The sequence below is a fragment of the Acanthochromis polyacanthus genome, chromosome 5 (genome assembly GCF_021347895.1).
Source record: "Acanthochromis polyacanthus isolate Apoly-LR-REF ecotype Palm Island chromosome 5, KAUST_Apoly_ChrSc, whole genome shotgun sequence".
NCBI classification, from domain to species: domain Eukaryota; kingdom Metazoa; phylum Chordata; class Actinopteri; family Pomacentridae; genus Acanthochromis; species Acanthochromis polyacanthus.
In genome coordinates this window covers 15452440-15466429 of record NC_067117.1, presented here as the reverse complement: position 1 = coordinate 15466429, position 13990 = coordinate 15452440, and the positions used below count along the sequence as shown (strand labels likewise).

At 40.6% G+C, this 13990-nt stretch overlaps 1 protein-coding gene across 4 annotated transcripts; it reads left to right on the top strand.

Moving 5' to 3' along the window:
• Nucleotides 1–5689: 5689 nt before the first annotated feature.
• Nucleotides 5690–13965, top strand: LOC110949195 (zinc finger protein Eos). 4 transcript variants are annotated; one of them, XM_051948344.1, is made up of 9 exons: nt 5690–5805; nt 6923–6980; nt 7085–7189; nt 7510–7764; nt 8009–8176; nt 8278–8427; nt 8732–8863; nt 9302–9442; nt 9560–13965. In XM_051948344.1, the coding sequence occupies exons 2-9, from the start codon at nt 6941–6943 to the stop codon at nt 10183–10185; spliced, it is 1617 nt and encodes a 538-aa protein (XP_051804304.1). In that variant the 5' UTR covers nt 5690–5805; nt 6923–6940; the 3' UTR covers nt 10186–13965. The 4 variants fall into 4 exon arrangements, with proteins under 4 accessions (XP_051804304.1, XP_022046783.1, XP_051804305.1 ...); XM_022191091.2 differs by having other exon boundaries at nt 9302–13965; XM_051948345.1 differs by lacking the exon at nt 8732–8863 and having other exon boundaries at nt 9302–13965.
• The last annotated feature ends 25 nt before the right edge of the window (nt 13966–13990 follow it).

Below are 13990 nucleotides of genomic sequence, written 5' to 3'. Positions count from 1 at the left end.
ACATCATTTAACTTTTAAATGTTTTGATGCATTATTCTTTTTTATGCATTGTCAGATTTTTAATTTTAAAAAAAACTTACACCCAGGACCTAAGAGGACACAAAACAAAACAAAAAAATGTCAAAAACACAGCCATAAAAATATTATGTATTATTCATTTTTTTCCACTTTCACTGAGTTGGTAACACCAGTCCTGATCATAACTACCAAATATTTGAAATTTGAACCCTTTAAATTCCAGTTTATTTACATAATGCCCTTATTGATTTTCATGAAAAAAAACAAACATTTTTTTTTCAAATACTAAATGCAAAAGACACCAGAAGATAATGTCTGTCAAAAAAGTGGAGTAAAACATACAATACTAGTCTTTTTTTAAATGTAATGTAGTAGAAGTATGAAGTCCTGTAAAGTGGAAATAAGCACAGTATTCCACCACCCATGCAGGAAAAAACATCTAGGAAGATCTGCTGTTGGAATTAGTGTGTTGGAAGTTAAGTAACTCATTGTATAGCAGCACTCCTATCTGAACTACCATCTACCCAGATGACGGCTATACATGGATGCATGTGTACTGGTACATTTGTTTGGGGAAAGAAATGAGCTATATTGTCCTTTTCTCCTATTGTGGGAATGAAATGTAAGTAAACTAAAACCTCACATCTTTAAACTACATCTCACGTCTTCAGATCTCATTGAGCTATTCTCAGCAGTGTGCACTGAAAGACTGAAATAAAGGCTTAAATGACTCAATCTTTTTCATGTGAGGAAGAAACACGGTTCAGTGCTTTGATCAAAACTTATGGGTTTGGACACCAACATGCCAAAGCTTTAGTGCTTTCTCTATGAGTATCCTGGTTATCTGTGCTACATGTTCAACTGAAATTTTATTGTATTGGAAATAATTACGGGCTGCACAGTGGTTTGGTGGTTAGCACTGTTGTCTCACACTTTGAAGATCCCCGTTTCACATCCCTACCTGGGTCTGGAATCTTTCTGCATGGAGTTAGCATGTTCCCACAGTCCAAACACATGCTGAGGTTAATTGGTAATTCTGAGCGTGCTTGTCTGCCTCTCTGCATAGCCCTGTGATAGATTAGCAGTCTGTCCAGGGTGTTTTCATCGTAAGTCCACTGGGATAGACTCCAGCCCCCCATGATTCTAATGATGATTAAGCGGTGTATGGATACTAGAAGGATGAATGGAAATAATTACTGTCTCACAATGGAAGCATATCTCACCTTTGAAGCATCTGTCTCTCACTATTTTGCTTAGTCACATATACTTAGAATCTGCCACCTTAAAGGAATTTTGAATGAGACCACATTCCCTCAGCTATATCAAGTAAATGCCATAAGACAGAAAGAATACAACATATATTGGTGATTAAAAACTCTCACATCATCAACTGCTTTCCTGCAACCTGTCAAATTGCTTTTGTGCTTTCTGCCTAAACACAGAATAGTCAGTACAGTCAACACAACCCCTTACTGTGAAATAAAGAGCACACTGTTTTAGACACTATGCTTCGATGACCATCAATGTATTTATGCTCATTCTCTGAGTGTGACTCTGCAGTGTCATCAAACCTTAAAAGAACAAATAACGTGATCTAGTGTCCTCTTGGAACAGAGACATATAAGGGGATGAAATTATTTCTTAAAAAGGTACATTTCTAAGTATTCTATTGTTCAGAGATGCCGATACTGTGTTGAAGGCACTGCCAGCATGCAGAGACATTCAGTGCTTTACATTTACTGCACTGCAGCTGGCCCTAATATTTTATCCTATGGCTGGGTACTGAATTTAATTATTTAGGGGTATTACTCAGAATAACCCAGCATACATAAGACTGTCAAATGTTTTGCTTAATTAACCTTTAATCACATTTTTGACTCAGCTCATACTTTTCCAAATGTTTGTAAAGTTCTTGTATGATTTACTCAAAAACAAAACAAAAACTAAATCTAGGAAAACAATTAGTTTATAGCATGTTACATAGCACATAGGGGCTGTATCTGTAAAAAGAGCAAAAGAACAAATGAAATGGAAAACAAGAACCATAAACTGCTCCTTCTAATTAATGGGTGGTGATTCATATCCATTATATATTATTCTAGACTTATTCTTTTTTTAAGAGAAAAGAGAGAAAATGAAAGCTAGTATAACAGAATATTCAAATTCTATTAAATAAGTTATAATTCTAAATCAATTTCAACTTACACATTGGAATTTCAATATCCTGCTTGTTTTTTTTTTTAACACCAAACAAAGACAGCATGGTTTACAAAAACAGTTATTCCTCTGTATGATTCCTCCGTTAAATCCAGATCTTTCATATAGTTTCAACGAGTGACATTTGTTAGGACAAAAATATAAATGAAATCTTTGGCTTGTTTATGACGAAAAGGGGGTTGTGTTTTAAAAAATACACTGCTCAAAAAAATTAAAGGAACACTTTTTAATCTAAGTATTGCATCAAATCAATCAAACGTGGGATACTGATCTGGTCAAGTAAGTAAAAGAGGGGTTTTTTAGTCAGTTTCAGCTGCTTTGGTGTTCATAAAATTAACAACAGATGCACTAGAGGGGTAACAATGAGACACCCCTCAAAACAGGAATGAGTTTACAGGTGAAGGCCACTGACATTTTATTCCCTTCTTGTGTTTTCTGACTGTTTTTCAATAGTTTTGCATTTGGCTAGGGTCACTGTCACTACTGGTAGCATGAGGCGATACCTGGACCCTACAGAGGTTGAAGAGGCAGTCCAACTCCTCCACAATGGCACATCAATGCATGCCATTACCAGAAGGTTTGCTGTGTTGCCCAGAACAGTCTCAAGAGCATGGAAGAGATTCCAGGAGAGCTGGACAGGGCTGCAGAAGGTCCTCAACCCATCAGCAGGACAGCTATCTGCTCCTTTGTGCAAGGAGGAACAGGATGAGCACTGCCAGAGCTCTACAAAATGGCCTCTAGCAGGCCACTGGTGTGAATGTCTCTGACCAAACAATCAGAAAGAGATGTAATGAGAGTGGTCTGAGGGCCTGACATCCTCAAGTGGATCCTGTGCTCACTGCCTGACACCGTGGAGCTTGATTAGCATTTGCCATAGAACACAGGAATTGGCAGGTCTGCCAATGGTGCCCTTTGCTTTTCACAGATGAGATCAGGTTCATCATGAGCACATGTCACAGACATGGAAAGATCTGGAGAAGCCATGGAGAATGTTATGCTGACTGTAAAATGGTTTAGCATGACCGGTTTGGTGGTGAGTCAGTGATGGTCTGAGGAGGCATATCCATGGAGGGACGCACAGACCTCTACAGGCTAGACAACGGCACTCTGACTGCCATTAGGCATCAGAATTAAATCCTTGGATCCATTGTCAGACCCTACACTGGTGCAATGGTCCTGGGTTCCTTGTAGTTCACAACAATGCCTGGCCTCATGTGGCAAGAGGATGCAGGCACTTCCTGGAGGATGAAGGAATTGACGGCATTGACTGGCCCCAATACTCACCTGACCTAAATCCAATATAACGCCTTTGGAACATTATGTTTTGTTCCGTCCAACACCACCAGGTTGCTCCTCAGACTGTCCAGGAGCTCAGTGATGCCCTGGTTCAGATCTGGGAGGAAATACCCCAGGACACCATCCATCGTCTCATTCGGAGCTTGTCCCGATATTGTCAGGCTGCACACAAGCACATGGAGGTCATACAAACTACTGAGTATCGTTTTGAGTTGCTGCCAACGAATTTCAGAAAATGGACCAGTCTGCCACATCAGTTTTTCACTTTGATTTTGGAATGTCTTGAATTTAGCCCTCCTGGGGGTTGACAACTTTCATTTCCATCAAACAATGTGGCATCTTTTCATTCCTAACACATTAACCAGTCCATATCAATGTAAATATCCAGTTTGTTTTTTTTCCCTCGCATTGAAATATGATGTGTTTTCAAAGTGTTCCTTTAATTTTTTTGAGCAGTGTATATAAATCGTATTTTGATGGATATGAGCAACATATACAAACAGTAGGTCTATTATATGGAAAGATCTACACTCAAAAATATTAACACAACACTTTTGTTTTTGCTCCCATTTTTTATGAGATGAACTTAAAGGTCTAAAACTTTTTCCACATACACAATATCACCATTTCTCTCAAATATTGTTCACAAATCTGTGACAGTGAGCACTTCTCCTTTGCTGAGATAATCCATCCCACCTCACAGGTGTGCCATATCAAGATGCTGATTAGACTCCATGATTAGCGCACAGGTGTGCCTTAGACTGCCCACAATAAAAGGCCACTCTGAAAAGTGCAGTTTTATCACACAGCACAATGCCACAGATGTCGCAAGACTTGAGGGAGCGTGCAATTGGCATACTGACAGCAGGAATGTCAACCAGAGCTGTTGCTCGTGTATTGAATATTCGTTTCTCTACCATAAGCCGACTCCAAATGTGTTTCTGAGAATTTGGCAGTACATCCAACCAGCCTCACAACCGCAGACCACGTGTAACCACACCAGCCCAGGACCTCCACATCTAGCATGTTCACCTTCAAGATCATCTGAGACCAGCCACTCGGACAGCTGCTGAAACAATCGGTTTGCATAATCAAAGAATTTCTGCACAAACTGTCAAACCGTCTCAGGGAAGCTCATCTGCATGCTCGTCGTCCTCATTGGGGTCTCGACCTGACTCCAGTTCGTCGTCGTAACCGACTTGAATGGGCAAATGCTCACATTCGATGGCGTCTGGCACGTTGGAGAGGTGTTCTCTTCACGGTTGAATCCCAGTTTACACTGTTCAGGGCAGATGGCAGACAGCGTGTGTGGCGTTGTGTGGGTGAGCAGTTTTCTGATGTCAATGTTGTGAATGGAGTGGCCCATGTGGCGGTGGGGTTATGGTATGGGCAGGCATCTGTTATGGACGAAGAACACAGGTGCATTTTATTGATGGCATTTTAAATGCACAGAGATACCGTGACGAGATCCCATTGTTGTGCCATACATCCAAGAACATCACCTCATGTTGCAGCAGGATAATGCACGGCCCATGTTGCAAGGATCTGTACACAATTCTTGGAACCTGAAAACGTCCCAGTTCTTGCATGGCCAGCATACTCACTGGACAGGTCACCCATTGAGCATGTTTGGGATGCTCTGGATCGGCATGTACACCCCCTCCCCTCCCCTCCCCTCAATAAAACAAAACTGCACTTTTCAGAGTGGCCTTTTATTGTGGGCAGTCTAAGGTACACCTGTGCACTAATCATGGTGTCCAATCAGCATCTTGATACAGCACACCTGTGAGGTGGGATGGATTATGTCAGCAAAGAAGTGCTCACTATCACAGATTTGTGAACAATATTTCAGAGAAATGGTGATATTGTGTATGTGGAAAAAGTTTTAGATCTTTGAGTTCATCTCATAAAAAATGGGAACAAAAACAAAAGTGTTGCGTTTATATTTTTGTAGAGTGTACATTACAACCTGCCAGACAGAGTAAAATAGTGCAAAATTTAATCTCAGTCATATTTTCTTGTTCCTGCTATTTATGTGTGTCCACGATTAATTTAGTCACTAACGTTATTTTGTAGGATTTTTTTTTAAGCTAGTGGTTAATAGCATAGACAATACGTCTATGGTTAATCGGCAGCGACATTTAGGACGTGACCCGGAAGCAGTTTTGAGCTGGCGGTAACCCCTACCGGGAGATGCTGCTGTCATAAACAGGCAGATGAAAATACAGAATAACCTCACCGGAGCGGCCCTGACAGGGACAGATAAGACAGCAGGTAATGGAGAACCGGACAGCTCTAAAAGCATGTGTCGTTGTCCGTCTCTGCTGTATTGTACACAGCAAAAGTCAGCTTGAAGGCTTCGAGGAGAGCGAGCTAGCAGGCTAACGACCAGTTAGCCGTAGCATTTTGGGTGGCGGTGGGTGCCATAGCAACCGTTTAGGAAACATTGGTTGTGGGGGCTAGCTAGCTAAGACACTTCAGGCTAATGTTGGTTTGTTATGCTAGCCTTAGACGCGACGCCGAGGAGACTTGAATGTCCAATTTAGAGATAATCAGTTAATTAATGTCACAATTAATCGTTGTCTACTTTCGTCGCTGCACATACTACTTAGTTGTAGCGCTGCTCATTCTTTTTAGCGGGCTGTCGACGATGATCGACTGGTAATAGTGTTGAGTTTAGCTAACTTGGGCAGTGGTAATTTCTATCACATGCAGCAAGCTAACGTTAGCCACCAAGGCCGTAAACTTAGATTACCTCAGCGCCAACGTTATGTAAACTGTGGCAGCGCTATCTCTTTCTATTACGATCTGGATTTCACAATAATTTGCCTCAAGTGAGCCTGACGAGATATTAGCTTAACTTTAACTTACTTTAGTAGTGTTATTGTGGGTCACCCTAATTGTTACTGAGTCTGGTCTGTGGCTGGTAAGATTAGAGTCACTACTAACTTAGCTGCTAGTTGATCATTTTATATTACGATTAATTAATCCACATTACCTGATCTTTTGCACAGTATTGTTAGCACTGGAAGCTAATGTTATAGTAATATGTTCAAGCAATCCTAAATGTACGGCCTTCCTTGCACCGCACAAACAAGTTAGCAGTAGTAGGTTATATTCAGCAAATATTCATTGTAGTGTTTAGTCGTAGTTGTAATTAAATGCGTCTCCTGAACACCAATTTGCAAGTTACTTATTAAGTCATACATTTAATTTGAACCACGTCCTGGATTTTATAACGTAATGTAAAATTGGACTTGTACCTGCACTACTGTATGTCTTCCTGTTACAGCAACAGTGGTTGTAAACGTGATTATGCCCTAGTTATGAGTAAATTAGTGAGTTATTGGGTGTGACCAGGGATTCTCTTGTGACATGAATGTCATTTCAGTTTTCAGCTAGAACTAGTATGGATGTTGATGACTGCAATGGCCGGTCTTGCATATCAGGTAGAACTTTTTATTTGTTATTTATTATTCCCATATATATTTGTCATCCAAGGTTGTGATGTTGTTTAACTCCGAGTTCTTGCTTTTGTGTTCTTTGGTCGCAGCTAGCGGAGACTCTTCCATGGAAAGAGAGTTTTCTGGGGCCCTTGGTGGTCCAACAGTGAGCACCCCGAATAGCAAAGAGAACTCTCCTAGTCGCTCCCTCAGTGGTCAGTGGCGTGTCTTTAATAGATCTTAACATACTATTTTATGAAATTGTCTGTCACTTTTAATGTGATGTGTGAAATATTTTCAAACATGTTCAGGATTATTTTCATCATTATTTTGTTATAAAACTGCACTTGTTGCATTTAATATTGGGATTTTTAAATGAATTTCATTAATTTACTGAGGCAGCCCTACGCGCTTAACTAATGACATGTAAATATATTCCCACTCTGTTGTCTCGTTCTAATTTGTCTGGCAACACTCTGGTTGATAGATTATTACATTGAAGGCCTTCTTTATTTTTGTTCTTGCACCTCTGCAGCCAACTCTATTAAAGTGGAGCTGTACAGTGATGAAGATCCAGGTCGTAGCACTGAGGATGAAAGAGGGGAGCGGGTAGAAGAGGGAGGTCAGGAACAGGGATCTGAGGCTGTTGGAGGCTACAGAGAGCTCACCAATCCTGAAACTATGCCAGCTGGAGCCACTAGACTCCCGAATGGAAAGCTCCAGTGTGATATCTGTGGAATGATCTGCATCGGGCCTAATGTTCTAATGGTGCACAAACGCAGCCACACAGGTAACTAATCAATTTAATTCAGATAAATATTTTTTGTCGGAACATCTAGGGTCTGCTGGTCGGCAGATTTGGTCTTTGCATATAACAGAAGCAAAAATGTTCATTTTGTCCGCATGCAAAAACTGCATATGAAAACACATTTTAACCGCTCTGGTGTACTTGCAATTTGTCAGACTGGTGTGGTTGTAGTGAGACGACTGATGTAGCTGGAGAAGTCAGATTGACAGGTTTGATCTTTCCACAGGTGAGAGACCGTTTCAGTGTAATCAGTGTGGGGCTTCCTTCACACAAAAGGGTAACTTGCTCCGTCACATCAAGCTGCACTCCGGGGAGAAGCCCTTTAAATGTCCCTTCTGCAGCTATGCCTGCCGAAGACGAGATGCACTGACCGGCCACCTTCGCACTCATGCAGGTAGGACGGATACAAGCCCAGTGAGTGTGTGTGTTTTAAATTTTTTTTTTATAAGAGTGTAAAATGACAATTATAATGCTATCCTCCCACTTTGTCCCCAGTGTCCTCTCCAACTGTTGGGAAGCCATATAAGTGCAGTTATTGTGGTCGTAGCTACAAGCAGCAGAGTACCCTGGAGGAGCACCGTGAGCGCTGCCACAGTTACTTACAGAGCCTGGAGGCACAGCAGCCAATCGGTGCACAGAATTCAGGTATGTGTTTTGTGGCGTTCAGGGGGATGACTTGTCAGATGTAAACAACACTTTTCATAGAAGACAGTTTATATATTCACAATATGGTTCTATATCAATATAAGCTTCCAGAAGGGTTTGTTGTAGCATCAAGCGTAGAAATGTAGTGTACCTTCCTAACAAGGTGAAGCACAAAATCCTCCACTCATAATCACTTATATTTCCCTACGGTGGTTTCGAGTCATACCAGAATTTGGGAAAACAGTCTGTCTGGGTAGTAAGAAAACCCCAAAATAACATTACAGTTTGTTTGTACTCTGTGCAGGAGAGGAGGTGAGAGAGTTAGAGTATATACCCGACTCTCTACTGCAGCCCTCCTCAGACAAGATGACATTTATCGATCGGCTCGCCAACAGCATCACCAAACGCAAGAGATCCACACCACAAAAATTTGTAGGTGAGCATTTGGTCTCAGTGTGGACGGTTTGAGGAAGCAAAGCAGTGTTCATTGATTAAAATAGTGTATCACATACATTAGGACAGATCCTTCTGCCCTGATTAAGTGACCCCTGCATTTACAATTTTATATATCCAAATTCTATGATTTTTACGATGCTTGTCAGCAGTTGTTTGGTTTGACAAGTTTTGTCTCACCCATAAGTACAGGACTAGCCACAGTTCAGTCTGTTCATTTAACTGAAATAAACTAAAACTTAATTGTATTGTAAATTCAACAGCACAATGATCATGATGTTCAGAATTAATCCAAACATTTTTTCATGTATCTGCATGAGCCTTCAATTCTCAATGTATTTTTTTAGGAATATGCTGTTGTGACATCTTCCACAGACTTGCATTGTACAGTATCATAAGATTGTGTCTCTCTGTGTTGCAGGACAGAAGCACATACGTCTCAACCTTGCAGATGCACCTTATGAGCTCACTGCTGGTTTGGATAAAGATGGAGACATGCACGCAGGTGACCTTGAGGCGCCGCACTTTACTGGTCTGGGAGGAGAATACGCAGGTGTAGCAGGTAACGGAGGAGGGGCATCAGACACCCTGAGACCCCTACACCATCCCACCACTCGCAGCTCATGTTTGTCAGAACTCAGGCCGATCCACAGCTCCTCTCTCGCTCCCGTTGGTCTAGGCCCCAGATTGGATTGCACAGGGACAGGAGCTGGGCTGGGAGCTGTGGGTGTGGGGGGCAGGGAGGCAGCAGAGGGTCACGAAGACCTGCCTGCTGGTCGAAGTCACGCACCCTCTCCCACCAATGGTTGCCAGGACTCTACGGACACAGAAAGCATGCCAGATGAGCCATGCAACAGCACTGCTCCGACTCCGACCTTGCACAGTAACAACGGCCATCATCTCCTCCACTCCAACAACCATCACGCAGCCCATCGTCCCATTGCACGCCACAGGAGTCGGGACAGACACAGCCTCAGCCACGCCAAAGACCGGGAGGTGGAGAGGGAGGATGGAGGCCACTTAGCCCACCCAGCTCCTGCACTTGCTCCAACCCCTAGTTCACCTACAGCGCCTTCCTCCACGTCCAGGGAGGCTTTTCGGGTTGTAGACGGGGAGGGGCGAGCTGTGCGTTCTTTCCGTTGTGAGCACTGCCGTGTGCTTTTCTTAGACCATGTCATGTTTACCATCCACATGGGCTGCCATGGTTTTCGCCAGCCTTTTGAGTGCAACATCTGTGGCTATCGCAGCCAGGACCGCTATGAGTTTTCTTCGCACATAGTCCGTGGAGAGCACGTCCTTGACTGAGGATAAAAGATGGACAGCCTGCTTCCCCTAGAGCTTTTCTTACTTTAAGACAAGTACCTGTGCTGAGTTTGGTCTGCATGTGTGCTGCTGAAGAGGTCACTGAAGGAAGGAAAATAATATAGTATAATAGTGGTTCTTTTTACTTTCAATGAACTTTGAACAACAAGTCTATTTAAATGCATTTTTGATTAAATGTGTTCTAAAGTAGATGAAGAGCGAATGCACTTTTTCATTCGCAGACTTGCCTTGCTCCAAAATTCAGGATTCAGACCTGATGCACAAATTGTAAAAAAAAAATCTAATCTGACTATGGTCCATAACCTGAAAAACCTTCCTGTCTTAAACACTTTAATGGAATAATATAAAAATGCCACGTATGAAGTTTGTAGGCTTTCCTGCAGTGAAATCTGTCCAGATTTTTATGCCTTGTTCTAAAAGCACCTTTTACAATGAAACGATTTGCTGACAAACAGTACATTGGTTTTGTTGGAGGGTGGATTCCGTACAATAAATTGCTTTTTGTAATGCGAAGTAAAGTGCAGACCAAACTCAAAAACCAGGTCCACGTCAATTAGATATCATTGTTTAAGGGGCTGTCCGTGAATTAGAAATGCACTTTGGTTTCTTAACGGGGGAGGAATTAACAGATTTTTTTGTGTTTGTTAGTGTGTGTGAGAGAGCCTGAGACCCTGTGTTTTTTTTTTTTTTTTTTTAAAGTAACTCGAAAAAGTAAAGAGGAAAATGAAGGCCTTTGTGTGAATGCCGTGTGGGGCGGTATATTCATTTTTGTTTTTCTTTTCTATGGCTGCTTTTGTTGCACTGATAACTGCCAGAATACTATGATTATATTAAACTATTTTATAGAATTCATTAATGACCTGCACATTTCTCTCAAAATGTTACAACTGGTGTTCTGTTCTTCTCACTTAGAGTCTCAAGTATCACTGCCACAATTTTAGAGATTGCTGAAGAGGTTATGCCATTAATGTTCTCCCTTTCGCAATTACATCAAACAGCAAACCAACTCTATTAAGTAACTAATCTATTTATGCTATATTTAAAGATAATTTTGTTGTTATGTAATTGTATTGTGCCTTTCTTCACCTTGTTGACCCGAGTGAAAGACAGAAGTTACCAGCAGTCGTGTCTTACAAACAGATCTTTGCATGTGATGCTCGAGATCATGAGTTACAGAATAATTTGAGTAATCAAGTTGTTTTCCTCTGCCCTATAGTTTTGCAGTAGCTGTTTATTATACTAAATAAGACTGGGGCTGATTTACATTCATTTTGTTGACAAAATCCAATTCTTTGCTAAGTCAAAGACTTTAACGTACTTGGCTTTTGACACATGCTGCTATGACCGGAGAGCAGTGTGGAGTGGCAGTCCAATACTGTGCTCACAGTGTAAATCCAAAACAAGTTTGTTTAGCTAAGACATTTCATTAACTCATGGAATGACAAGAAAGTTTTTTTGTACCAGTTTAATTGGTTGTGATCTATATTTAAAGGTGATATAGTCGTGGAGATTTGTGCAGAAATCAACTGCAGAGAAATGTGTCCGTTCAAACCACACTGTCAGCTCTTGATTTTGTCTGTGAGTTAACAAGAGAGATAGCTGTTGTAATCACTTATTATTATTATTATTAGGTTTTACACAGTTTAAGCACAAAGAATTTAATGTCCAGAAGGCTGTTTTAAAAATAAACATGGGCACAAAAATAATACTCAGTTTAGGTTGATGAACAACATTTGTGGATTACATTTCTAATATTAGATTAATAGCGACAAGGCCAAGTTTGGAACAAGCGTATCAAAAATGTTCTGAAAATCTAAAAGGCTGGAAAAATAGTCAAAATCATCAGCTGACTTGAGCCTGTTATTTTTTGTATAGTGCAGACAAAGGCTTATTAACTACTATTCCCAGTGTTTACCAGAACTGCTATTTTGACCATATTAGGTGAGTTTTTTTTCAGCTCCACAAAGCATTTATTTTCACAAGACTACTTTGAAATCGCTTAACTATTCAGGACTCGAAATGAGTGTTTATGGTCAAAATTGTACTGGTGAATGGTTCCTTGGTTTTGTCATATGCTGAACTCAGTCTTGTATGGATTCTCAGATTTTAAATAGTTGTTTAGATGTGCAGAGACTCAGAAATAATGTTTCCATGAAGAGGAATTACAAAAAAAGTAGTATTTGGTTTTCATTCTATTTTTAGATCCGCATGAGCGTGGTTCTGTATAGCACCAAAAAATTCTCCCATGGCCGAGCCAAAGAACCACTGTTTCTTACTGTTGAGCACTTTTCCCCGTTGTAGTGGCAAAATGAAAAATTAGTTAAAGAAAATGAATACATTTGTATATACCGGATAAATTAGGAAGAAGCTACAAGGTAAGAATTTGTTTCTCTTCACTGCTGTCATTAAGGCCTTGTAGATGTTAAAGTGTTCCTATCTACATTTAGTTTTGCAGAGAACCTTTCAAAATAGATAATGTACATGTTTACCTCGCTTCAGTTGAGAAAAGAAGAATTGTGAAGTTTCTAAGTGAAGTCCGCATTTGTTTATCACATGGCAGAGATTGAAGAAGGAAGGAAGCACTTGGAGCCACAATGCACTATGGTGATCTTGTCACCACTGTGGTAACACAAATTGAAATATGTGATTAACTTCTTCATTTATTCTAAAGTTCCTTTAATAATCAAATGATCTTGCCTTAATATGAAAATAGACTGTTAGATCCCTTTGTGACAGATTGGTTTGTAAATTCTCACAAAATCCTAAAATGTAGTTTCATGCAGTCTAGTCTAAAAACATAACACCAAAGTAGTCATTGCAGATCAGTGAAATTGTCAGACTGCATAGAGGGGGAAATGCTTTGACCAATGAATTACATCTTAAACCTTTCTTCACTGTGTATATTCTGATTTAGGCCCAGATGTGACTCTTCCCCAGTTGGTGTGATTCTGTGAAGTAGATTTTGCTGTTGTGCCTTTGGCTGCAGGTCTTTTATACATTTTCTCTCTCAACTGTTGAATCCCCCCCTCCAAAAAAAAAAAAAAAAGCAGTGGTGGTGCACATTACAACGGCTCATCAGTTTTTGTTCAATTGAGTGTACCCTGACCAGAAACAGCTTCTCATTTTTCCAATCTGTTGACAGAGACCCATCAACAGAACAGACAGATTTTGGTAATGCTAATGTGAGCCAAAGAAAACACCAGAGACAAAATGTATAAAACTTGATGTACCCCTCAGCCGTTTTGGTGATCTTGCTTGAAATATTGTACAAAAGCAGTAAAAGAAAAAACAAGGTTTGGTTCTCCAGTCCAATGAATTGGCTCTTTTGCAGGATCTCTCATTATGTTCTGCATTATAGATGGAGCAAATCTACCATCTCTATTTGTGTGTGCTACACTGGATAGTAATGTGCTTCTAAACCTGATGCATGTGGTACCAACGCTGTTCGCTCCTCCAACACCTTTCTGTTCTAGTCTTACGGACAACCAAATAAATGGTCTCCAATTCAAGACTATACTTCAGAAAATGAACTAACTCTAGCTTTGTGGTATCTTGTGTTTTAAAGGTTTCCTTGTTGCACTATTTGTTCCCTTCAGTTTCTCTCTTTAGTTTCCCCCACTCTCTAAATGGTCTGATATCGCTTTAAGTAACTGCAGAGCCTTTTTAAATGTATGTAATTATGCATTTGCGTAATTCGATCTTAAACTACTGTAAGTTTTGTACTGTAAGAAAGTCTATTCCAAATAAAATACTTGACCTGCTTGTCTTTTCTACAACTACACAACAC

Bases quoted from the DNA above. Each gene is read 5' to 3' on its own strand.
- LOC110949195 (XM_022191091.2), top strand. From the start codon at position 6,941: ATGGATGTTGATGACTGCAATGGCCGGTCTTGCATATCAG. The intron at 8,177-8,277 runs GTAGGACGGATA...CTTTGTCCCCAG, and splicing joins CCACCTTCGCACTCATGCAG to TGTCCTCTCCAACTGTTGGG. The intron at 8,864-9,301 runs GTGAGCATTTGG...TCTGTGTTGCAG, and splicing joins CACACCACAAAAATTTGTAG to GACAGAAGCACATACGTCTC.